At 53.0% G+C, this 23,042-nt stretch overlaps 4 protein-coding genes across 4 annotated transcripts; 1 reads left to right on the top strand and 3 right to left on the bottom strand.

Moving 5' to 3' along the window:
- Positions 1-11,956: 11,956 nt before the first annotated feature.
- Positions 11,957-13,131, bottom strand: B0T26DRAFT_681691 (uncharacterized protein; the record flags this gene model as incomplete). Its single annotated transcript, XM_060440671.1, has 3 exons — positions 11,957-11,968; positions 12,307-12,817; positions 13,064-13,131. The coding sequence occupies 3 exons, from the start codon at positions 13,129-13,131 to the stop codon at positions 11,957-11,959; spliced, it is 591 nt and encodes a 196-aa protein (XP_060290943.1).
- Positions 13,132-13,761: 630 nt separating this feature from the next.
- Positions 13,762-15,335, bottom strand: B0T26DRAFT_733861 (short-chain dehydrogenase/reductase SDR). Its single transcript, XM_060443167.1, has one exon. It carries the CDS (start codon positions 15,067-15,069, stop codon positions 14,104-14,106), a length of 966 nt encoding a protein of 321 aa, XP_060290942.1. The 5' UTR covers positions 15,070-15,335; the 3' UTR covers positions 13,762-14,103.
- Positions 15,336-16,559: 1,224 nt separating this feature from the next.
- Positions 16,560-17,994, top strand: B0T26DRAFT_733859 (uncharacterized protein). The gene has a single exon (XM_060443166.1). It carries the CDS (start codon positions 16,780-16,782, stop codon positions 17,665-17,667), a length of 888 nt encoding a protein of 295 aa, XP_060290941.1. The 5' UTR covers positions 16,560-16,779; the 3' UTR covers positions 17,668-17,994.
- Positions 17,995-20,694: 2,700 nt separating this feature from the next.
- B0T26DRAFT_733858 (uncharacterized protein) lies at positions 20,695-21,939 on the bottom strand (the record flags this gene model as incomplete). Its single annotated transcript, XM_060443165.1, has 2 exons — positions 20,695-21,218; positions 21,266-21,939. Coding segments are annotated over 2 exons (1,048 nt in total), but the record flags the coding sequence as incomplete, so codon positions are not given.
- Positions 21,940-23,042: the final 1,103 nt, after the last annotated feature.

The following is a 23,042-nucleotide window of genomic DNA, read 5'->3' as shown; positions in this document are numbered from 1 at the left end:
AATACCACCTACCATTGGCAGCCAAGGCGCGCAGTATACATCACAGTGGTCCCGATCGTACTTTGGCCCGTGATGTGATTGTTGTGGCCGACGTTGGGCTCGACGCGTTTCGCTGTCACTGCCTGTCAGAATCCCCAACCCCGCATGTCAGGCATTTTGGTGGCGTTTGCGCCTGACGGCTGGCGCCAACTGCGCGTGTCAAAGCATCGTGATTGGTATCTGTTTTGCTGGTGGGCTTAGCCACCTCCCTCCTCAAGATGAATGACAATGTGAAAAATGCCCTTTGAGGGCGATTGAGAAAAAGGAGACACGAAGGCAAACTGTACTTGGCAATGGGAAATACTAAGTTTGCAAGTAGCTGATGGATTAGCCACGTACCTGTCTGCGTCGTTGTACTGTGGAGAAGGTCAGGTAATCACCGCCCAGCGGTACTTTGAGGTACTTGCTTGGCGGAATGTCAGCTTGCAAAAGCGGGGAAGTGTTGGCTGTACTGGCATCACGATGTACCTGAATGTCTCCGAAGTATATGCGGTCCGTGCCCAAACACCTCAAAGAGTGTAAGACTGGACGCCGATTTCGATCCAAGCTGTATAAATATAGGTTTCTCTTTGTAAAGAAAGAGCACCCCAAAGGACATGCATAAATCAACACGGACGCCCACCACCTGTCGCCAACTGGCCAGACTACTGCCAGTTGGTATGAGCCACTCGGCCACACCCCCTGGGCGCTCTACACTCACAAAGCACCCTAACCGTAATTCCCCTTTGCAGTGAAGTACACTGCAATGAAAATGGGAGGAAGCTCGACACACATTTTCAGACAGGGGGTTCACTGCAATGAAATCTTTACGAGTACACTGCAATGAACTTTTCGGGGTGATGCACGAAAAGTGTAAATAGCTTCATTACGTGGAGCGCTACATCTAGACGTGGCGACCCAACAAAGAAATCGCCCCACAACGAAATTGGCCCACGCCATGCCCACACCCACTCCACGGGCGCAAATTATCCATTTCTACACAAAATAACTAGCAAAAAAATACTCAATCCTCTTCTTCGGCCTGTCTATATTGTTCGAGCCCACGGGCGATTATTTCCCGGGCTTCTTCGACTGCATGTGGCTGGCTTTCTGCCCGAGCCGTTTTTTTCCGCTTTGGGGGTATTTGACTAGCTTTTTGTGCCTTGGCGATGTCCTCTATACGTGCAAATCGCTCATTTCCATCTTCATATACCCTCTTACGCGTGCGAGGCTTTGAAGCCTCTAATTCGGTTGTGAGATGCGTAATTTGTGCCTTCAAAGACGCGATCTCTGTATTCTTCAGATCCAGGGACCTCCCGACCTTAGTAAACAAGGCCCGCACACGCCGCTGAGCCGGACTGAGGGCATTCCGAATACTGTCCTGGTACTTCTTGATGTCCTGACTGCCGTGCGGTGTTTTGAAGAGCCTGTCATCGTCGTTCGGGGCCGTCGGCGGCGGTGTTGAAGGCCGGGCCGGGAGTGCCTCATTGTCCTTGACCGCCTCAGGGTCATCAAGTAAACAAGCCGGGTTGAAGGGCCAAATCCCGGTTTTACTGAAGCCCGACATGATGTTACGGGCACTCATGCCTTTACCCGAGGCATCTCTGTAGCAGTAAAGGAACCGAACCTTGTTGACAGGAGCTGACGATGTGAAGCTCGCGAGGGCCTTGGTATTTTCCCTAAAATAGGTCTTTAAAGGTGAAAAGACCGAGCGATCGAGAGGCTGAGACTTGTGCAATGTATGAGAAGGTAAATAGACGAACTGGACCTTATTTTGGAAGGCCGCTAACATGAATTTTTCGTTCATATGGCTCGAATGTTCGTCAAGGATCAGTATACGCCATTCGCCCGGCCTTTGGGGCTTTGTTTGGATCAGGTAGACCTCTTTGAGCCATTTCAGCGCAATACTGGCGTTGCTCCAGCCTGTAATTGAGTAATCGTACTTCCATTCCCGGAATTCCTTCGTCAGGTTGAAGTTATCAGGAAAGTGTTGTCCTTGAAGACTGGCCCCGGTAAATATGATCACGGGCTTCAAACGAACGCCCTCAGCAGTGCCGCATTCGATAACTGAAACCCAGGTTGTTGCATCAGAGCTTTTCACGTAGGTTCGGTTCGTCAGGGAGCTTCCTATGACCTTTCCGGCCCGGGTCTCGAGCTCCTGCATGCCGTGCTCATCCATGTTAGCGATGTTGGCCGGGATGACCTTTTTATCCTTGATTTGGAAGGCCAGGCGCTTGAAGAAAGCTTCATAAGCTTCACGAGTAAATCCGTAGACTCGAGAGGATTCCAACAAGGTTGAATTCTTCATCTTTACCGCCGGGTTGCGGCGTAGGAAGCGGTCCACATATCGCTCCCCAATGGTCTTTTTCGTGCCGGCCTCATTGAGTATAGCTTGAGCGAATCTCTGCACCTGACGACGGCTAGGAGCCCTGCCTGCAGCCTCCTCATTGAGGCACCAGTCGGCTAGGAAGCTTTCCTGCGCATTGGAGAGGTTTCTTTCGGCTTGTTTACTTTGTGCTCGATTTTCTGCCCCGTGGATGCGTTTGCAGAGGGTAGAAGGAGGGATCCCGAAGTCATGCGCGGCCTGCTTCTGCGATGCGCCCTGTTCAACTGCAAGTATTGCAGATTGAATTAACTGCTCTCGACGGTTCGACATGATGTATTTTGAAGCTATTCAAGCCTGAATTGATGAAGTTGTGTTGTGTTGAAGTTGAAGGGCGGGAAATTAGATGACAGGGGCAGAGATTTCGTTGTGGGGCGATTTCTTTGTTGGGTCGCCACGTCTAGCACGTGATATAGCGAGGTCTAGACTAGGGATTTCCAACCTCAGGGAAATCCGCCGCGCCAACCTAGCCTTAGAAAAATCATTCGGTATTACCGCTTCAAATGGTAGCAGCGACGCAAGAAAGAGTGATCCTACCACACCACAACTTACTCACGCAATTTGAGGCAGTAGTTTCCTATACAACCTCAACTTTTCGCGAGCCCGCAGCACCGCGCGCGTGCAAGTGGCCTGTCAAGCATCTCCCGGTCAGAGGCCTAGCGAAACATCGCATAGCCTTCGATCACCCCCGCTACAGCACAAACCTGCACGCCCGGACTTGGATTGATTCAATCTGTTGGAACAACGCGCATTCCAGCCACATAGAGGTGGGTGTAGCAACGCATTCCAGCGCTGCCGTCAGATCAATCAGATCAAATATAGGGTGCCCATCTGATCTGAAAGGGAATTCGGGCCCGAAATCTGATTGATTGACTGTTTAGTTGATATGTCTGGTAGTGTCTGATATCAGGACCCCTGCTGACCGCCGTGAGGCTATTCCAGCCACCGAAATAGCATCGCGACCCCGATTCTTGGTGTTCTGGGCTTACCACATCCCAACGGCTGCTATTCTTCCTGCAGCTGCTGCAGCTGCTGCTGGCCGCGGCTTTCGTCTTCATACAACCAGTTCTTCAGCAGCTGACAATACTCAATAGCCTCGCTGCTCAGGCTGTGCCTCTGAGACGTCACGGTCAGCTTCGCGATGCTGAATGCTCTCTCACAATCATCGGCCATAGCTGGGATGGCTAGTAGGTCCAACGCAAGGCAGCTAAGACGAGGGTAGGTAGCCTGGTGGTCCCTCCACCACTGAATCGGATCTTCCGTGTTCTCTCGAGGCGTCCTGAAGTAGACCTCAAGCTCCGAAGCCGTCTGAGAGAGCTGGGGACACCTCTGGGCAATCCACTGCCTTGCCTCTTCCAATTCGACCTTCCGTTTCTTCGGAGGGCCCTGTCCAACTGGTTCCGGCTCTGCAGAGGGCGAGCGGCTCCCCTGCTCGTTGGCTTCAGGGTAGTAGGCCTCGAGGTCAGCCTTGAGAGCCCTTTTAGCATCGCTAATCCAGATAACCTGCTCTGGAGCGGTCCAGACGTTCTCGAGCCACCCAAGCCCGAGCCCGGGATGTAGAATGACGGCTGATGTAAATAAGGATGACTCTCCAATCGATGTATAGTAGTGGTTGAGCTTTAGCCATGCGTTGTTGATCCCACTTCGAAGGAAGGACCGTTGCTGGGCTCCAAGGCTATCGAAGTTGCCTGCTGCCCGAGCAGCAGCAAGATTAGTATAAACCAGCCTCGTGTGGCCCGGGAGGGCTTCTTCGTTAAAGCGGGAAGTAAACCCAGGTTCGATGGCTGCTCTGTTACGTTGCAAAGGCCGGCTGCGGGTTGGTGCCGAACCGGTTCTTTGCTACTGCCGGATTGAGAGATTCATCAATATATAGCTGCTTCCACCGCAAGCTTATCAAGGACGTATTCCATGCCCGTGAGGACCTCGTGAAGCTGACCCTGGCCTTGGGTATCATCGTGAGCCTGTAGAAGGGCGTCAGGATCTCCTGAACCTCTGCAAGGAGCCGCCAGTCCTCTAAGGAAAGACGATCTTCAGCAGAGACCTTGTTAGTTGCGGTCCGGTCGAGGTCGAGGTCCGTTAGGTAGTTCTCGATAGTATTCCGTAATAGACATGCCCTCTCAATCATCAGGAAGGTCGAATTCCACCTCGTAGCATTATTCTGCTTCAGCTCCAGCTCTTTGGTTGTTGCTTCGGCCAGCAAGAAGCTCCCTTGGATCGACCGGTCATCCCGTTCGGTCTTCCTGAAAGCCTCGCTTCGTTGGGGAGACGCTCGGATGAATCTGACGATGTTGTGGAGCTTTCCAATGGGTCCCCTAGTGCGCCAGTGGGTGGCATCTAGCTCGTCTACTTCTAGGGCCTCGAGGGTTTCAGCCTGTTGTTCGAATTCATCTGCCCGATCGCCAAAGAGGAAGGCATTAGCTGCTAGGTTGAGGATGTGACCGAAGCAGCGCATTCTTCGACTCCGAATAGCATCGCGATCCCAATGGGGGAACAACCGGCTGTAGAGGGATTGTAAACAGGTATCGTTGTTCGTGGCGTTATCACAGATCGCTACACCCAACCGCTCTCCAAAGCCCCAATCTTGGATGACCCCAATCAACGTCTCAGCGAGATTCAGGCCGGCATGGGTTCCTGACTGCTGCTTGAAGGCAATCATCCGCTTCGCAGGCTGATAGGTCCGTCAAGGTAGTGGACGATGATGGCGATGAAGGCTAGTCGATTTGGAGACGTCCAGAGATCGAAGCTGAAGTGTATAGCCGTCCTAGCATTCAGGATCGCCTTCCGGACCACCTGTTTGCGTGCTAGGAAGAGAGCCTCGATCTCGTTCCTAATTGCAGTCCGACCAAATGGCACTTGCTGTTGCAAAGCTGGGTTGAATTGAACGAGCAGGTCTTGTAGATAGGGGTCCTCGAATATCGCGAAGGGAAGGCTCGAGTTAATGACGAAGTAGGCACACAGCTCCTTCAGCCGGTCAATCCTTGTTCGAGGAATAGCAAGGGCAGAGGCAGGCCTTCGCCGGGCGGCTGTTGATTGCATCTTGAGGACGTTGGGGCCCTGCTGTTGCTGCTGTTCTGACTGTTCCGGATCGACGATGGAGTGTTTCTTGAAGAGATGTTCGATGGAGGAAGATGTAGATGAAGCAACGAAGAACTGAGGCTGGCCCCGGGCGTCACAAGTCCCACAGCACCACACGGTTTGCTTCAGTCGGTTATCTGGCTCGAGCTCGGTCATGAAGAAGCCGTAATCTGCTATCCAGCTGCGTCTGCCGCGGGATTTCTGGGTGTGGATGACTCCGGTCGGGATGAAACGTCGATTCTTCCAGGAAATCTTGACTAGATCAGAGACAGAGGCATCGTCAGCAGGAATCGTACTTGACGCTGCAGCAAATTGCTTGGAGATGGAAGGAGGCCGGGCCTGTATAGCCGCGAAGGCAGAGATGGGAGCAGATGACATAAGGAGGGTCGGAGAGTCGGAATAGCTTCGTTCGGGCAGTCAGGATGCTTGGAATAGCATCGTCTGGGCAGTCAGGATGTTTGGAACAGCTTCCGTCGGGTCCGGAAGAACAGAATTTGCTGACCCTGGCTTGGTTCAGCAGGCCAGGGATGACCGGTCAGGGGTCCTGAACCCCGGTCCAAAACACCAACGGCGCCGGAAAAACGTCTAAATCCGGGCTCTGAACAGCCTTAGATATCTGTTATATCTGTCAAATAAGCCCGGCCGATATCTGATTTGTTTGATCTGACAGTTCCAAAAATCCCGATTGTTTGTTTGAATTGATTGGTAAATTGATCTGATAATCTGGTCTGACGGCAGCGCTGCTGGAAAAGCTGGAATTTGTGACTTTTTCGGTGGAAAGTAGATCCAAAGCTGGCGCCACAGGCAAAGCCACACTGGAAGTGGGCTGAGAACCGGTTGGAAAAGTCTGTACAGGGTTAGAAATGAGCCTCAACATTGACTTTATATGTAATTCGTACCAACCAAGAATGCTTGAAGCATAACGACGATGTGGGATACTTTCCAAGCCAGCCGTGACTTCAGCATTGCCGCCGTTTTGGCGATTCTGCACCCTCGGCTCAGGCTCAACCACCAACCAAGCCAGCAAGGCACTCAACTTGGCCTACGCGAAGTTATACACCCCGGTGGCCCTCGATTTGCGCGCCGGTTGGCCAATTGCCTTCTCAATGGCGCAGACACTCGGTTCAAGGACCTCTTTCGCATGAATAAGCCTACTTTCCATGCCCTCGTACGATGGCTGCGGACCAACGAAGGACTCAAAGGCAGCCGGTATCAACTGGCTGAGCAGAAGGTTATGGTGGTCCTATATATCCTGGCACACGCAGCCACACAGCGAAACGTGGCCCATTTCTTCCAAATTACCCAAAGCTCCGTGGCGAGGACGATAGATACAGTCTTGCCAATGCTGGTGTCTTTACATAAACACGTTGTACGCCTTCCAGAGGACGATTGGCTTGATCCGACGGTCGAGCTGAACCCGAAGTTGAACGCCTTCAACGGTTGTATCGGTGCTATCGACGGCACTCACATTGCCGCCCACATTCCTACTCGTGATCAAGCCCGCTGGCGTGATAGAAAGGGAGGAGTCTCTCAGAACGTATTTGCCGCAGTCAGAAGCGATTATTCGTTCAGTTACGTACTCGCTGGTGCCGAAGGCTCGATTAACGACGCGATGTTGTGTGCCCAGGCCTTTGGAAGGAGGTTTCGTGTACCAGAGAACCGGTTTTATGTGGCAGACGCTGGCTTCGGGGCTCGCCAAGGCATCGTAATTCCTTTTCCGAATATTAGATACCACCTACAAGACTGGAGAGATGCTCAAAACCCGCCAGAGACACAGAAAGAGCTCTATAACTTAAGGCACGCCCGTATCCGAGTCGTCGTCGAGCAGGCTTTCGGTATCATAAAGAGGATGTGGAGAATTATTCGGAACGCCCCAATCGAGTACAGCTTTGAGAAGCAAGTATTTATCGTATACGCTGTGACTGCGTTACATAACTTCCTTCTTCAGTATAATCACGAGGACGTACTTGGACCAGAACAGCGGCAATTGATATCGCTTGCGGCAGCCAGAGCTGGGCGGACGGTCGGAACGCGGCATCCAGATTGGGTTCGCCATACCGCTGCAGACGCAATGTGGGCTCAGTATAGTAGATACCGTCAATCAAGAGGATAGAAATGGTGATATTTAACGGCCAAAACCTTGGTGTTGAGGGGTTATAAGGTGGGGCGAAAGGGTGGCTTTAGCCGAGGTTGGATTTTGGATTTCTATGGTAATTGGCTGGCGAAGCTGAATATTGAATACAATCTTGACTCCCATCAAATCCACCACTTCAACTTCATACTTTCCACTCGTCAACCATCTCTCTCTTTGACTCTGGATTCAACGCGTTCCACACTATTACGGCCAGAGGGTTGTTTTGAAGGTATTTCCGGCAATTTATCCTCTCCTGACGGCTGAGATCCTGCGAAAACAGAGCCTCCAAGCTTACAATAGCCTCGGTGAGATCGGTGGCGCCTTGGGTCCTCGGAGCGGCCATAATCGAGGCCGCTTTACAAAGAGTGCTATACAAGGCTGTATCAGAAGCATCAGGAGTCTTGCTTTGCTGGGAGGCTTGCGAAACGGCAATTGTATCCTCAGAGACCGACAAACCGCTAGTACGGCGGTGGTTGGAGTCAGGGTCAGTATCACGACGGTGTTGCTGTGCCGGTGTCAACTTCCTTGCAGGCGTAACTGGTAGTATTCGTAATGCTTTTGCTCTGCCAGCCTCTTCGCTACCGCTAGGTTCAGCCTCATCGTTCTCGGACTCTTCGCCGTCATCGAGAATCTGGTCAAAGGACTGGGAAGGTATATCTTCAGCTTCCATTATATGGTTGCCTGTCGCTTTTTCCCGCCAAAAGACTGCTGAGTAGACCTCTGGATCCCCCAGAGGTGTGTGCTGAAGCCAGGTATGGTTCCTGGTGGGAGTGTTATGCCGTAAGAAGAAAGCCTCCCATACTGACTCGGCCGCTTCGGGTAGTTGGCTTTCCTCGTTGAAAGAGACCCCAGAATACTCCAACAGAGCCTTCCATACGCGATATCGAGAGCGCTCGGTATTGTATTTCGTCGAGATAACAGCAGGGGTCCATGGATACTGCGGCCAGGCCTCTTTGCAGCGAGTACAGACGTCCTGCCAGACTTGCGCGTAATCCTTCTTCTTGCTGCTATTGAACAGGCCCTCGGACTTGCACTCTTGGAACCAGAGCATCAATTGCTCCGTCATATGCGGCTTGAATACCACCTTCTTCAGCTGCAATGCCCTTCTTGATGAGCTTGACTGGTCGTCGGTTGTATCGGTTAAATCAACCAACTGCTTGCCGCGCCGCTTATTGGTAGACTCCTTCTTCGGGGCCGGGCGCTTTCGTGATGCACCGGCATTAGGGGGCGCCGTGGACGCAAGGGGGGACTCGCTGGACGACTCTGCCGCCAAAATACTATTGGAAGCCGTCGACCGTCGGCCTGGGTCGTCGACTATGGCTACTATAGTGCCTGGGCTTGGAAACCGCAGCGGCGACTCTGCTGGCAAGTCGGAAAGGCGGGGCTCTGGAAGGGGGTTGTCAAGCCAGTCGCTGGCCGACTCAGGGGCTTCGGGGGCTCCCGGTGCGCCAGTAAGATCAATCACTGGCTCGAGGTCCAATTGGCTGTCGCTCGAAGATGCCATTGTACGTCGTTTTGGCTGCAAAAAAGGACTTCTCGGGCATCGCACTCGGACATGGCCAGGATCAACTTCAGTGGCCAAAGGCGGTGAGAATACCGCTCTGACCGCCTTACTGTTACGGTATAGTGTGGCTGACTGGCACTAATGCACTACTTCTTGGTAGATCCACTTTGACGAAGCCACTGGAAGTCCTTTTTTCGAAGAGTTGGCAACTTGCCGAGTTTGAGAAGATCAGGCCCTTAACGAGACCGGGTAGCGTGCGCAGCCAAATGCGATAAGAAATTGATAAGATCACTAACAATTTACTAACATCTTTTTGCTTGTGCCCCACCAAATCTCGTTAAGGTGGCCAACTCGCTTATCATGGCTAACTCGCATATTATGAACGTTACATAATAATACGTTACATAGGGAAATGGGAATTAATTTGGATACGGTATGCTGGGTCCCAGAATGAGGTCTTGAAGGCGATCCAAAATTAAGGATAAAGGCCTAAATCCGGGATCACAATCCTTCAACTTCTCTGGGTAGAGGCGGGGTTTGTATCTGTTGCCGACGGCCGCCTAATAGCTAAACGATGATAGAATAGCTTAATTTATGAGCTTTGATGTACGCAACCACCGTTTTTTTCGTCGCACCTACCTGGGCATATTGGCAGCTGTTGACAGTTGAGATACTCAGAGCCTATTTTAGGCCGGTAAAATCGCGAAATACCATTTGGCCCCCCATATGCCTACCATGCAACCCGGCAGCCCGGGTCAACGGCGTTGAAGCCGTCAAAACCTTCAAAAGCCCTGAAAACGCGTTTACCGTGGTGTTTCCATTTTGACGATTTCTTCGTTGTTGAGTCAGCCTCGAAATAAAGGCAACTTGCAAATGGTAACTTTGAGGCCCGGATTTGTACGTAAATTAGCCAAATGTCATGGCATGCGCCCAGCTACCCGAGCAATGCGTTGAATCCTGATTTGTTGACATAGTGATGTAATTCCTTGGTGTTGAGTCTAGCAATCTAGTCTAATGACAACCTAGTTTGTTGATATGGTGATGTATTCCTTGGATTTGAGCCCGTCAATCTAGCAACTTAGTTACCGAAGAAGTCCGCCTTACTAGGAAAAGGGTCATCTTCATCCCCGGAATCGAAGAAGGCGTCTTCTTCGTGGTCTTTTTTTTCTTCCCTTTCTTTCTCTGTTGCGTTGTTGCCTTTCTCTTTGGCCCTGCGCTGACGACGATGCAGTCCGAGTCAATCTCCATGTCTTCTTCATCCTGTTCATCCTGTTCATTCTGTTCGTCCCGCTCTTCTAGGCTCGGCCCGGCTACCTCGAACATATGCATACAAAGGCCTGCAAAGGCCACCTGGCCGCTACAGACCTTAAAACACCAAGTGCGCGCAAAAAGCCCGGCATGTGAAGGCGCAAGTAGTGTCATTTTTACTTTACCGAGCTTCCTTAGTGCCCGGTAGGGCGTTGGGTGGCTGCCATGCAATACGGCATTTTACCATATAAAAAGCGGTCCCTGCGTTGCCAACTGCCAATATGCCCAGGTAAGTGCGACGAAAAAAGTGGTGGGTGCGTACATCAAAGCTCTAATTTATAGGCATGTGCAAAGTGACTGAAGCAGCTGAAAAAACAATACAATTTTAGGATGTGAGACTAGATGTTCAGAGGACCTCTGGGTCTTGGAAGGAAGATTGTATTGAGTGAAGATATCACAGCAGTAGTGGTAGTCGCAACAGGAAGCTGCTTCACCTCGTCTCCTTGTTCCGTCGTTCGGATTTCCGTAGTTCCGTGGATCATCATTTCTTATCTTATGGCTCCGTGGTTATGCACGGTTTACCGTTCGGTGGTTCCGTGGTTGCGCACGGTTGTCCTCTTACACGAGATGCTAGATAGGTTTTCGCTTTGCAAATATTTTCAATCTATTATCGCAAGCGTATAGCGGATTGTCCAACAATATCTTGGGATTTCTGAAGAACACGGGGCAAATATCGCTCTATTACAATTGTTTAACTCTAATGGCAACACCTCTTCTTTTGACACGCTATCTATAGCAAGGGGCCAAACTTGCCTTTTTAGAGACAGTTCGGACGTTAAAGTTATAAACTTTTGTTTTGCATCTATGATATACCTCTTATAAGTCTATTTGGTTATATATTTTTATTATCTCATCGATATCGTCAGGCTTTGTAATTAAACGCTTTTCATTAAGAACCGTACTAGCAGCCAGCTGTTGCCTACTTTCTCGTAACTCATCCAGTGCTACACTTAGAGTATTTGTGAACTGCCTCATAATCTCGTTCTGTTGATGGGAATTCCGTAAATAACTAGCGTTTTGTTGTTGTAAGAGCGTTATGAAATAGTCTTGCTCTGTTTCGTGTCTTTTTTGATCAATTATATAGCGACGCAGCTCTTCGTTCTCTCGTTATAATTTATTGATCTGTTCTTCAGGAGTCGGTGTTCTATAAGGTTTCCAAGCCGGTGTAGGTCGAGCACTACTCAGAAGAAATTTTCGCTTTGCTAAAGGTGAAGGTGGCTCAAGATTGCCACCTCTATTTGATAATGAAGTGAGTGTCCTGCTTTGACTAATGATTTCCTAAGACTAGGAAGGAGAAAATTCGCTTTTACTTTTCCACTATATCAGTTCAGATGATAGTCTGCTAAGATTGATAGCCGTAAGGATCATATCAATGCATTAGCAAGGTGATCTATTTGGTTAATCTAGTCACTGTGAAGTGTTGTAGAGTGGCTGCTGGTGGTGATTAAAATATGAAGATAGAAGATCTGCTTTATCTGTAGTTCCTTAATTAGGGTTCGAAAATCAAGTTGCTTAAGCGAAGGAAAGGTTCGCCTTAGTTGAACGACTATAACAGGGTAAGTTAACTATATATAAGGTTAGTACGGACAAGAGGGCTTGGCTAAATTCATTCATCTAGGCTCCCCCCTCCGCCAGCGCACTACGAGACCATATTCCGGGTTGCCGTCACAGCGCGAGGCGGGGTGAAGGAAGAAAACAGGTTCCACCCCGACGGGTACAAGATCCGCGAGGTCGGGCTGGCGCGGCTGGTCGGGAAGGGGGAGAGCGAGATGGATGAGATTGAGCAGAGCGTGAGAGCGAGTAGGGGGATGTGTCCAGTTGCAACTTGATAGTCTGGTGGGATTGTTCTAGATGGATTTCCAGGCCGGGAAGGCAGTCACTGACCTTGACGTAGACAGCTGCTGTCGGCTGGCTGAGCCTGAACCCGAACGGCAGGGACCTCAAGCACCTGGCCCCGTACGACCGCCTAATGTCCTGAAGCAGCGCGCCGTCATTCCGGGCACCATCCACCTCAGGCTCTTCAAGGACCTGCGAGTAGCGCTTCATCTTGACGCACATGTTGAAATACTCCTTCAGCCGGCTGTCGTCGGGTTTCGTGTCTACCGTGATGTTGAACGCCGTCTCGGTCTCCTCCTCGGCGACAAAACGTGCCGGCCGGGCCGTCCAGCCCACGAGCCAAGACTCCGTATGCCGCACATGCGCCCCGGACAGCGCGTGCACATGCGAACCTCGGGGGGGTGCTTGCGCTCTGCCCCGGCGTCGCGGTCCTGCTTTGGCCTTGGCACTGCAGCTTCTCGGAGAATGCGTTGAGCGAGCCGGGCCGCGCTTCTCTGAAGTCGGCATACAGCTCTTTGCCGCAGCTCTGGAGCACTCGTCAGCCTCGCTTTTTGTATCACTAATTGGGTGTTAGGTAGGCAATCATCGACGTCGACTTACGCACACCCACTTGATCCGTCCAACGAACCTCAGAAGCCTCGGATAGAAAGACAAGGGGGCGTCGACCCGTGAGGCTTGATTAGGATCAGCACCGGCGTTGCTTGAGGGTTCCGTCGGAATTTCAGGCGAATCTTCCAGAAACCATGTCCTCCCACTCGCGCGTCAGTCTTTCGTCACTCGCGCCTTCCAGCTCCGTGCTTGCAACCAAGGGCTGTTTACCCGGCACGGCTTCGAGAGCCCTGCCAGGAAAATAGTCCTCGACGAGCTCGCCATGGCTGGAGAAGGCATAGGTTCCTAAGTAGATGTCGTTGTCCGAGTCCGAGTCCGATCGAAAGGCATGATTGCGCCAATTAGTCAAATAATTACGGATACACGATATTTTTTTGCTCCACCGCTCAAGTTGTCGTCAATGGCTGTCGACAGAGACACTGGAGCCACCCAAAAAATTCACTAGTGTGGGGGAATTGAGACATGGGGGAGTCGAAGCGTTATGAATATGCGCCAAGGCCCGGGGAAGGCTGTGCAAGGCGCTAGCTGCCTCGAGCCTAGACCCTGGGGAGAAGGTTGAGTAGCTAACAGCGGCGTATAAAGTTCTATTGCATTGAAGCATGCTGCAAGGCTTTTCCATATAGGTAACCTTATATGTGCCGCAGTCTGGACTGCTGTTTTTGGCGGGCGCGTGGCCTCAAATTTCAGCAGTCAAGGCCGCCTCAATAAGTACATATATAATTATCGGGCGGGCACATAGGACCCGCACAGTACTGAACTCCTAGCACACACGCAAGCGGCACACCTCTAATCCTCAGCGAGTTGGCGGGAAGCCGAACTTATGGCGACTTATACTTACGGCGATGAAGACTACGAGCCTAGCTTAAAAGCTACCATGCCTACACGCTCTATCATTTTTTATTATGAACAGCTTTTCGGTGCTCGCTAATTCTAACTATTGCATCCAAGTCACGGAGGAGCGTATGTTTCCGCAAAGCCACATCACCTCAGACCAGCCTTAAAGTTCTCATCGCAAGAATATCTACCGCAAGCCCACTAGAAACTAATCTACCCCTCTATACAGTCCGCCAACAGAGACCCAGCCTACCGCTTCGCCCCGCTCCTGCCAGCTCAAAAACCTACAGCAGCTACGCTGCCGAGAGGAGGAGGGGGGGATGGCAGAGAGAGGTTTGGTGGTAGGCCTGGGGTCTACTCGCCGGGCATTTTCACTGCTTACGTGTCTTGTGTCTTGGTGTTCTAGTGTGGGCGCTGGTCATCGGAAAGGTCGACGCCGGAGACCTTGACGACGGCCTGCCACGCGGCTTCCTGGTTGGCGCGATCGTGAAAGTGTGGGTGGCGCATCGCCTCGATTGGGCCGGTAAGCTTCTTGGGCGCCGAGGCGAAGAATTGCCCTGAGACGTCGGTTCCGAACTCCGATGCCTGGAGGTACCGACGGGCGGCGGTCTCAGGAGTCATCGTCATGCCGGGGATGATCTTCAGCAGCGGAATCATCACCCACTTCACGGCCAGGCCAGCGTTACGCGGCGCCTTGGTGTCGGGCGCGCTGCCGGGCGCCACGGCGTATACGGCCATGCCGGAGGGTAGCCGGCGTGCCAGTGCCGCGACCCACCAAGTGATGATGAGCTTCGCATCGGCATACGCCCGGTTGGGCACGTACTTCACGTTCGGCCCGTTGCGCAACAGGGCTTCAACAGCGGCGGTTCGGTCACCCTGGTGGTGTTTGGCCGCGAAGTCCGCCACGTCTGTCAAGCTGAACAGGGCCATGTCCCCTCGGGCAGGTTCCGCGCCGGAGATAACAATCCGCGCGTTGGGACTCAGCAGGTTGGCTCGGAGCAACCCGACAGTCAGTTGATGATGGCCGATTAGCGGGGCCTGGGATAGCTCGACGCCGGCCGTAGTGAGCACGCGCTTGTTCCCTGGGAGCAACCCTGCATTGAGCAGTAGGAAATCGATAGGCCGACCTCGCTTGACGAGCTCGGCGAGGGCGGACTGAACACTGGACGGCTTGTCTAGATCTAGCTCCAGCGGCGTGAAGACCTGCCTCCCGGACCTCGCCGCGAGCTGAGCGGCCGTTTCCTGGACCCGAGTCAGGCTGCGCCCGGTGACGATGATCTCGCGCCAGCCGTCTCCGGCAAGAGCGCGGGCTGCCGCATGACCGAGCCCTGAGGTGGCGCCGGTGACGAGCCCGATCGAATGTTCCATGTGTATTCTTCTAGCGATGCCTTGCTGGTAATACTGGAAGTAGTGGACGTCTGCTGCTAGGTGGTTGCTGCCGTAAATGTTTCTAGCTTGTGTCAAGAAAAGGCTACGCTCTCCAAAGAGTAGCAGCCTGGCCGTTTATATAGAGCGAGCAAAATTGGGCTACGGTGGACGCCGCCGTACCGTGCGCACAGATGCGGCTGCTTGGCTTTTGAACACGGCACGCACGGGTTAGATATTGGTGCGAACTCGTCCGAGCTCTGACGAATATCTGTATGAGTAGACGAAGCGACACTCGCCTCGATGCCGAAAAAAGGGCGAGGCGCACAAGCCCTTGAGCCCCACTTTCGTGCGAGCTCGGCCGAACTGATGCGCTCCGAGCTCGTGCGAGCCCGTAACGACACCCCATCCCTACCCCTAGGCGCGCCTTCTTCTCAGACCCTCGCAGCCGCCAAGCCGGTACAGTCAAACGACATCACCATGCCTGACAGCGTTTACCCGAAACCAATGCGCTTGGGCACGCGAAGCTGTGCCGAGTGCCGGAGGCGGAAAGTCCGATGCGTCTTTCCGGTCGCACATCCGCCATGCCAGCAGTGTGGCTTGCGCGGCATCCCGTGCACTGCTCAGCAGCCAGCAAGGCAGGATATCGGGTCGTTGGGGGGCCTGTCGTCCCTGGGAGAAGAGCGGTTGAAGCAACGGCTCGCCGATATTGAAATCAGCGTGCGCGACATCTGGGCTAGCCTGAGTCTGACGGGCGCTTCTCCGTCGCTCACGGGGCTGTTTCCAGGGGCTCCATCCACGACGCCTAGCGTGGAAGACCATGTTGGTGTCGAGCTGGAGTCGATGCTCGACGTCGAGAACGCGACCCACGCTACCATGCCCGACGAGTCCGACATGGCGGATAACGGCTTTAGCTTCCGAGACGCGCCGCTGCTCGCCCTGGTCAAGGCGGCCAGCATGACGGAAGAACTGCAGTTTTCTTCCTCCGAGCCGTCGACCAACGGCAACAAGGCCAGTGACGCTGTCTATCTGCCCGAATTTCCGATGCTGCAGGACGACGATCTATTGACGGTCCTTGCGGCGACGGTGCAATACTGGCCCATTTGGCCACCCTGGCAGTATGGCACCCTGCCTCCGGCCATGCGCACTCTCCAGACCGGCGGGGTCGAATTTGCCGCTCGGTTTCTGTCTCACATGGTGAAGTCCAGCAGCCCTTGCATCGCGGCCAAGGCATTGCTCTGGCTGTCACTGTGTATTCAACAGGCGCCAAAGACGCTGCAGCTGTCACGGTGTGAATTATCACGGGAAGCTCTTCTCGCCTCGTACATGCAAACAGCCGACAGCCTGCTGACGTCGGCCGGCACGGGCGAGACGCTACACGGGATCGAGGCCCGGCTCATCCAGCAGAAGCTCTACATGGACATGGGCTGGCCGCGCCAGGCCTGGCTTAGCGTCCGCCGCGCCGCCGATGGGGCGCTGCTCCTGCGTCTCCATCGCACTCCAAACCAAAAAGGAGGAGGAGGAGGAGGAGGAGGAGGCCGCGAGGCAGCCATCTGGACCGAGATCTGGCATCTCGAGACTAGCTTCGCGCTGATCCTAGGCCTGCCGAGCACCATCTCCACCCCCACCCCCAGCCCCGGCCCGCCGCCGCAGCGCGACCACGACGACGGCAGCAGCGGCTGCGAAAGCCCGCTCCGCACGCTCCAGCACAGAATGTGCAACCTCGCCGCGTCCGTCGTGGCCAGGAACCAGAGCCCGCAGCCGAGCTACCTCGCTACCGTGCAAATCGCCCACGAACTCGACGGGTGCCGGGCCCTCATGTCCGACAGCTGGTGGCACGAGCCGCCGCCGCCGGACCAGCCGTTTGCGCAGCTGTACGCCCAACAGGCGACAAAGGTGCAGTACTTTCTCATCGCCAAGCTGCTGCACCTGCCTTTTATGCTCAGCGCCGACCCCAGGTACGAGTTCAGCCGCGCATCGGCCGTCGCCGCGTCGCGGGGCCTGATAGCTGCCTATCTCGGCCTGAGGAGCTGCGCCACGGGCCTGTTTGTCGTGTGCGAGTCGCTCGAGTTTCAGGCCTTTAGCGCCGGCATCACGCTACTGATTCGCCTGCTGTCGCCTGCGTCCGGGGGAAGGCCAGGCGACGATGACAACAGCGGCGAGGACTGGCCGCTCATTGAGGCGCTGACCATGAGCCTGCGGCGCACGGCGAGCCTGATGCGGTGCAACGTCGCCAGCCAGGCCGCCGACGTGCTGGGCCTCCTCACGCAGGCGGCGCGTGGCGCCTACGCCGGCCCGGACAGGTACGACGTCGTCCTGCCGTACTTTGGCAAGATCACCATTGCCCTGTCGCGGGGCCGGAAGACGGCCGATCTGGAAGGATGGGACGAGTGCTGCCAGCAGCAGCAGCAGCAGCAGCCAGCGCCTTCTCCCTTTGGCACGGTCGAGTTTAGCGCGAACCCCTTCGACCTCGTCCACTTTTCTGGAAGCCTGGAGGGAGAGCTCGGCGGCGATTGGTCGTCCATGGCCGACGTCGACATCGGCTTTAACTGGACGCAAACCTTTACCTTTGACAACAACAACAACAACAACCTATTATAATGTCCCATATTTGTGTAACCCTAGACCTCGGGGGAAGAAAAGTGCATATATTAGTTTACGCAGCCAACAAAAAGTAGGGTACCAGTACATGCGGACAGTGACGGCATTAATCAAAAGGCCCTCCCTGCCTTCCACCTCTAGCCAAACGGCCAGTAGCTCGCGTCGGCGTCCTACGACTGTACAATCAAGCTCTGGGACGCCACCACAGGCGGTTGTCTACAAACAATACAAGTTATGGTTGCTGGTTGAGGTTGCCTGTTACTTGAGGAACTATATAGGGACTTGCTTTTACAGTCATACAGTCACAACGGAGCAACTCTCCACTGCCAATTCATTAGAATGATTAGTAATCTGACCCGTGGCCTACTCAGTGAACAGACTCGGGGCTCGGAGACTTTATGGCTTATAAAGCAGAGGGCACTCTTTTGTTCCCGAGGACCAGTTTCGGGAACCACGACTCAAGACCAAATATGGGTCACCCGATCAGTCACCTAGATGACCCAAGGTTACTTCGCTCGCAAAACCGGCCTTCTGAGAAGGTAGAATGTCCCAGAGTCACTATCGGCGTCCAAACCAAGGCCTTGCAACTACCCTCGAGATTTCACCGGTTTTAACTCTTCCCACGACCTTCTAGACAACACATAGCTATTTGAAGGACTTAAATAACAGAGCCCGCGATACCCATTTTGCCTTCCACTCTATCGTACCTAGCTACTCCCCCAACTCCATGATCAGGCGCCTACGTCTACGCGGCTCGCCATCACCGGTTGGATCGCAAGCGATCCCAATTCTCGTCCACTAACCGAAAAGTTAGTTCGCTATACTACCTCGTGAATTATTCCCAAGAAGGCGAAAAAGCCTAGATCGCATTCCACCATATTACTCTCTATGCAATAGCCTAGGAGGACGTTAAAGAACAGCCCAAGCTAAACAGCAACCTCAGCTACAACATCATCCGCCTGATCCAGTGCCAGCGCGCAGACTGGCACGAGCGTACGCAGGACAACACGGGCGCCGTTTCTAAGCAGAATATCACCGTTATTACGGCGGGTGACATTAGCGAGACCGACTTCAACCACCTCACGGCCGAGCTCAGACTGGTGACGGGTGGTGCCTCCAAGTTCTCCATCTAGGTAATCCACCTAACTGAGAACATAGCCAGCGCCTGGACGACTCAAACCAGGGTATGGCTGACATATACGACTACACACCCATTGGTCTCAGCCAGTTCTTAGGCAAGTTCCTATCAGGCTACGTATCGCCAAGATATTGTTCTGCGAGCATCAGGCAATCGACGACATCCAAGCATCAAATAAGATAAGCTTCTACGGCAACATGGATTGCGTGAGGCCGGGAAATAGGGTCGAACTTCCTGGGTAGAGCACTTTAAGGAACGTGTCTTGGAAATAGCCGGACCAATTACGACGGCGGCGTCTGCGTCCAGGCCCCTGTTAGCTTTCCCTTACGCTTCCATGACGAAGACATGAGCTGGGGTGGAATCACCGCGAAGCCTTGAGTTACAGTGGAACCAATACGGACTTCGGGACAAGATTGTCGGTTTATTCGCAGAACCTCGCTAAACGTCTCTGCGAAGTGGTATGGGCAAGGGATCTGGAGAATCTAGTCGTACGGGCGAGCAAGGAGTCACCACGGGTTTGGGAAAGCCTTCGCTCTTGGGGACTGTGGTAGATTTGCTTTGCATGTTGGATAGTTGAGCATTAACTGAACTTGAAGTGTCCTGCGATCATAACTACGGGTAAGGAATCTACGAGCGGGATCATAGCCTCGTCAAAAACTCCTTCTACTAGTGTAGAACTACTAATAAAATATCCGAGAGATGTTTGGTGAGCTTGCTTTAGGAACTCGGAGTTAATAGCAACAGCCCTTACTACAGGCCGATAATTCGCTTCATCTTCTCAGACTTTGTCGTGAGCCTCCAGTCGCGAACTCAACGACTATTCTCTAGTACATTTATTAAACTGCCATGACCGAGAACAAAGCTCCTATCTGTCACGGCGCGCAACGGCCGTAGCACACTATAACCCACTACAGGTTGCAAGTCGTCGACTTGCAATTCTGGCATCCTTTTGGGGGTTCTAGCGCAGTGGTAGTGGGTGCTGTGAGCTGGCGCCGTCACACTATCGCACTAAACTTAATGTAGTACTAGATATCCCTCTTGTCACGGCACGGCGGTAGGCGCTGAGGCCCTACGGGTGCGTGACCATACTATAACCCACTATAGAATTTCAGCCTGACGGCTTGTAATTCTGGCATTCTTTTGGAAGGTGTGGTGCAGCGGTAGTGGGTGTTGCTAAACGCCGTCACAATTACAAGCCGCCCTACGGCTGCGGGTCCGAGCCCTGCAGTTGCAAATGAGTCCTTTTGTGAATAAAGGTAGTTTGGGGATCCCTATAGTATGCCCTAGCCCGCGTAGAGCTCCCGAACCGTAGTGCTCGAGGTTCCGGGGTAGTCAGACCTCTACGCGCCCCGCGGGGCCGAGGGGGGGGTGATGTCACGGCACGGCGGTAGGCGCTGAGGCCCTACGGGTGCGTGACCATACTATAACCCACTATAGAATTTCAGCCTGACGGCTTGTAATTCTGGCATCCTTTTGGAAGGTGTGGTGCAGCGGTAGTGGGTGTTGCTAAACGCCGTCACACCTCTCGTATATCATGGAGACTATTGCAAAGGTCGTCACTGAAGACTCATAAGAAAGGGGGCCCTAGACTAGACAAAATTCCACGGAAGACGGACGAATGGGGGACGAGTGCCATCAAACACGGCCTAGCCCAAGTCGACCTGCCCAATATAAGCGTGAAAGGTATAGTCCTCCTAACTAAGCTTAAGCGCGTATAAGAATAATAATAACCTACTATAGTCACTACGTTACAAAGGTGTTGAGTTTGAGTAGACTTTATTGGCCGTTAGACAGATAATACAGGGGATTCAGCGGTCACTGTAAGTCACTGAGGCGCTAATCTACAGTGGAATCACTTAGATCACAATCACTGGGACTCTAGTGTTGCGGGAGCAGTTGTGATTTTCTACCACCTGTATGCTACTCGACCTCTGGCTAGAGATTGGCCTATAGTTTTGACCAAGATAGATTAAATGGTACAGGCTTTGCGAGCAGCCCCCAAAGTCGAAATCTCCTCGTACTGAAGAGCGGTTGAAACGTTACGCTACGATCCCTTTCAGATCACTCGGCCACGGAAACACAACTTCCTCCCTGTGTACCCCCCTGAAGAAACACATGCCAGGAAGCCATCGTATGATTCTCAGTGTTGGTACCAGCCGGTTTTGGCCCTGGACCTTTCCCTCCATAGCGACCTCGAATGAGACGTGCCGATCCAGGTCATTGAGATCAAATTTATCAGAGCTAGCATCCTCAGGACGTGAAGCTGTGAACGCAAAGGCTTCGCCGTCGTTGTCATACCCACCTCTATCGTCGCAAATGAACACGGCCATGTAGGGGCTGTATCTCTCAGGGCTGCTAGTGTCCCAAAGACAGCCTAGAGCCAGCGAGTCGCCCCTTTCGATAACGTCAGCGACTCCACGGCCATTGCGTGCATGTACCGCTCCGTGAATGACATTTGACCTTCTGAGACCCCAGCGAGCTTAGTATCGCGGCTGAGATAATCGCGGATGCTATCAGCAAGACTTCCATAACGTTCTCCCTCCAACCACTTCGCCATATAGGTGAGTCGCTTGCGTTGGATTAGTTCAAGTTTCCCGTGAGGGACGTCCACCCATGCGTCCTGAACTGGCCAGTTGCAGGTGTCGATGACCTTTCTGAGCTTCCAGATGTGTCCATGGGTGTGAATCCCGGATTCGGAGAAGCTGGTGTCAATAAAGCGACAGCTTTTGTTGAGTATGAGGTTATATTTGGGGGTATTTCGGTAAAACCCGGAAAAGAGGGCTCGTTCCAGGTATTTTGGGACAGTAAGGTCGGCTGCCTTAGGAATTGGCGGGCGTCCGTTATGGCGTCCGTTATGCAGGACTTCTCCATTCAGTAAGCACTGAGCGAGGATGGAGAGGCTCAAGCTCGCCTCGCTCCTTTTTAGTTTCTCCGCGTTGAAGCGAATGGCGTACCCGCAGCTATTAGCTACAATGGCCAGCATATCCCAAGGCTTTGTGATACTTTTCTGGTCGATATCAGAGATAATGCGTAGCGTCATGGGTTGCGAGCATGTGAGGAGATACTGGTATCTTCCAGCTTGGTGAAGAATCCGATGGAGCACCTTCATCTTCGTCTTCTTGGTCTTCTTCATCTTCTTCAAAGTCCGTTGGGAGACAGGGGAGCCTTGATGCTCGTCAATCCACCTCAAATACGCCAAACACAAGCGTGTCGCCTCCTTAAAGAACTGGACAGACAGGATGCAGAGCTCGCCGTCCACGTCTCCAAATACCCGGTGCCGGGAACGTTTCAGGGCTTCAAGCTTCTCAGGGTGCTTGATGAGCAGCTTCATGTCGGTACCCCCTTTGTAATTCTCCTGAAAGATCCATCCTCGACGCCACCAATCATCGCTAGTAATTCGACGCAGCAGATCGACTGCCCTCCAGACCTTCCATAGCTCTAGCTTCGGTGATAGTTGGACGTTGGACTTGTCCCCCATCGTAAGGTTGCCTTGGAGGATATCTGAGAGCAGGTTCATCTCCCACCTTGATTTAATTAGTCTTTCCAGCAGTCCGATGGGATGATTGCTGAGCTTATAGACAAGGTCCATAACAGTGAATCCCTCTCGCCTCTTGATGCACGCTGGATGCTGAACGCAAATAGGATCATCGCAACTGCCGGTCTCGTAGACGATGCTGTGTTGGTCGATCCAGAGATGGTTGACATTGATGGCCAGCATGTAGTGGAAGATGCGGTCGAGGGCGCAGTTTCGGACTTCAGAAGGTTTGAACTCTTCGCTGTCCCGCTCTTGAACGTGATACGACCCCTTTTCCTTGCTCTCGTGCTTTGAGGGGCTCCATGTGTATGACAAAGCCAGATACTGGGAATTCCGAGTAGCATCAATGGTCTCTCGTAACACTTCGACTCGTCCGGCGGTCGCTTTTATATCACCACGTGAGTATTGAGGAAGTTGTAGACATTCGAGATTTTGGAGGAATCCCAAGGTTCTTTTCCCCGCTGTCCCGGCTTTGTTCTCGATGTCAACTAGAAGAGAGACAACCGGCCGCCCTTGTTGATGTGCAATGCCGGAGAGAGAGTTGCCTCTGTCACTATTCGTTTTCATGGCGAGTCAGTCAAACCCAGTTCCCAGGGATCCAAACTTCGGATGGCTTAATTGCAGTGACGGGAAGTAGAGTAAGATGAAAATTTTTGGTTGCAGCACCTCCGAGGTCGTCGGTTAGGCTCGTGTTAGGCACCC

Source organism: Lasiosphaeria miniovina, assembly GCF_030549165.1.
Source record: "Lasiosphaeria miniovina strain SMH2392-1A chromosome Unknown B0T26scaffold_8, whole genome shotgun sequence".
Classification (NCBI taxonomy): Eukaryota; Fungi; Ascomycota; class Sordariomycetes; order Sordariales; family Lasiosphaeriaceae; genus Lasiosphaeria; species Lasiosphaeria miniovina.
This window is presented reverse-complemented; position numbering and strand designations above follow the sequence as displayed.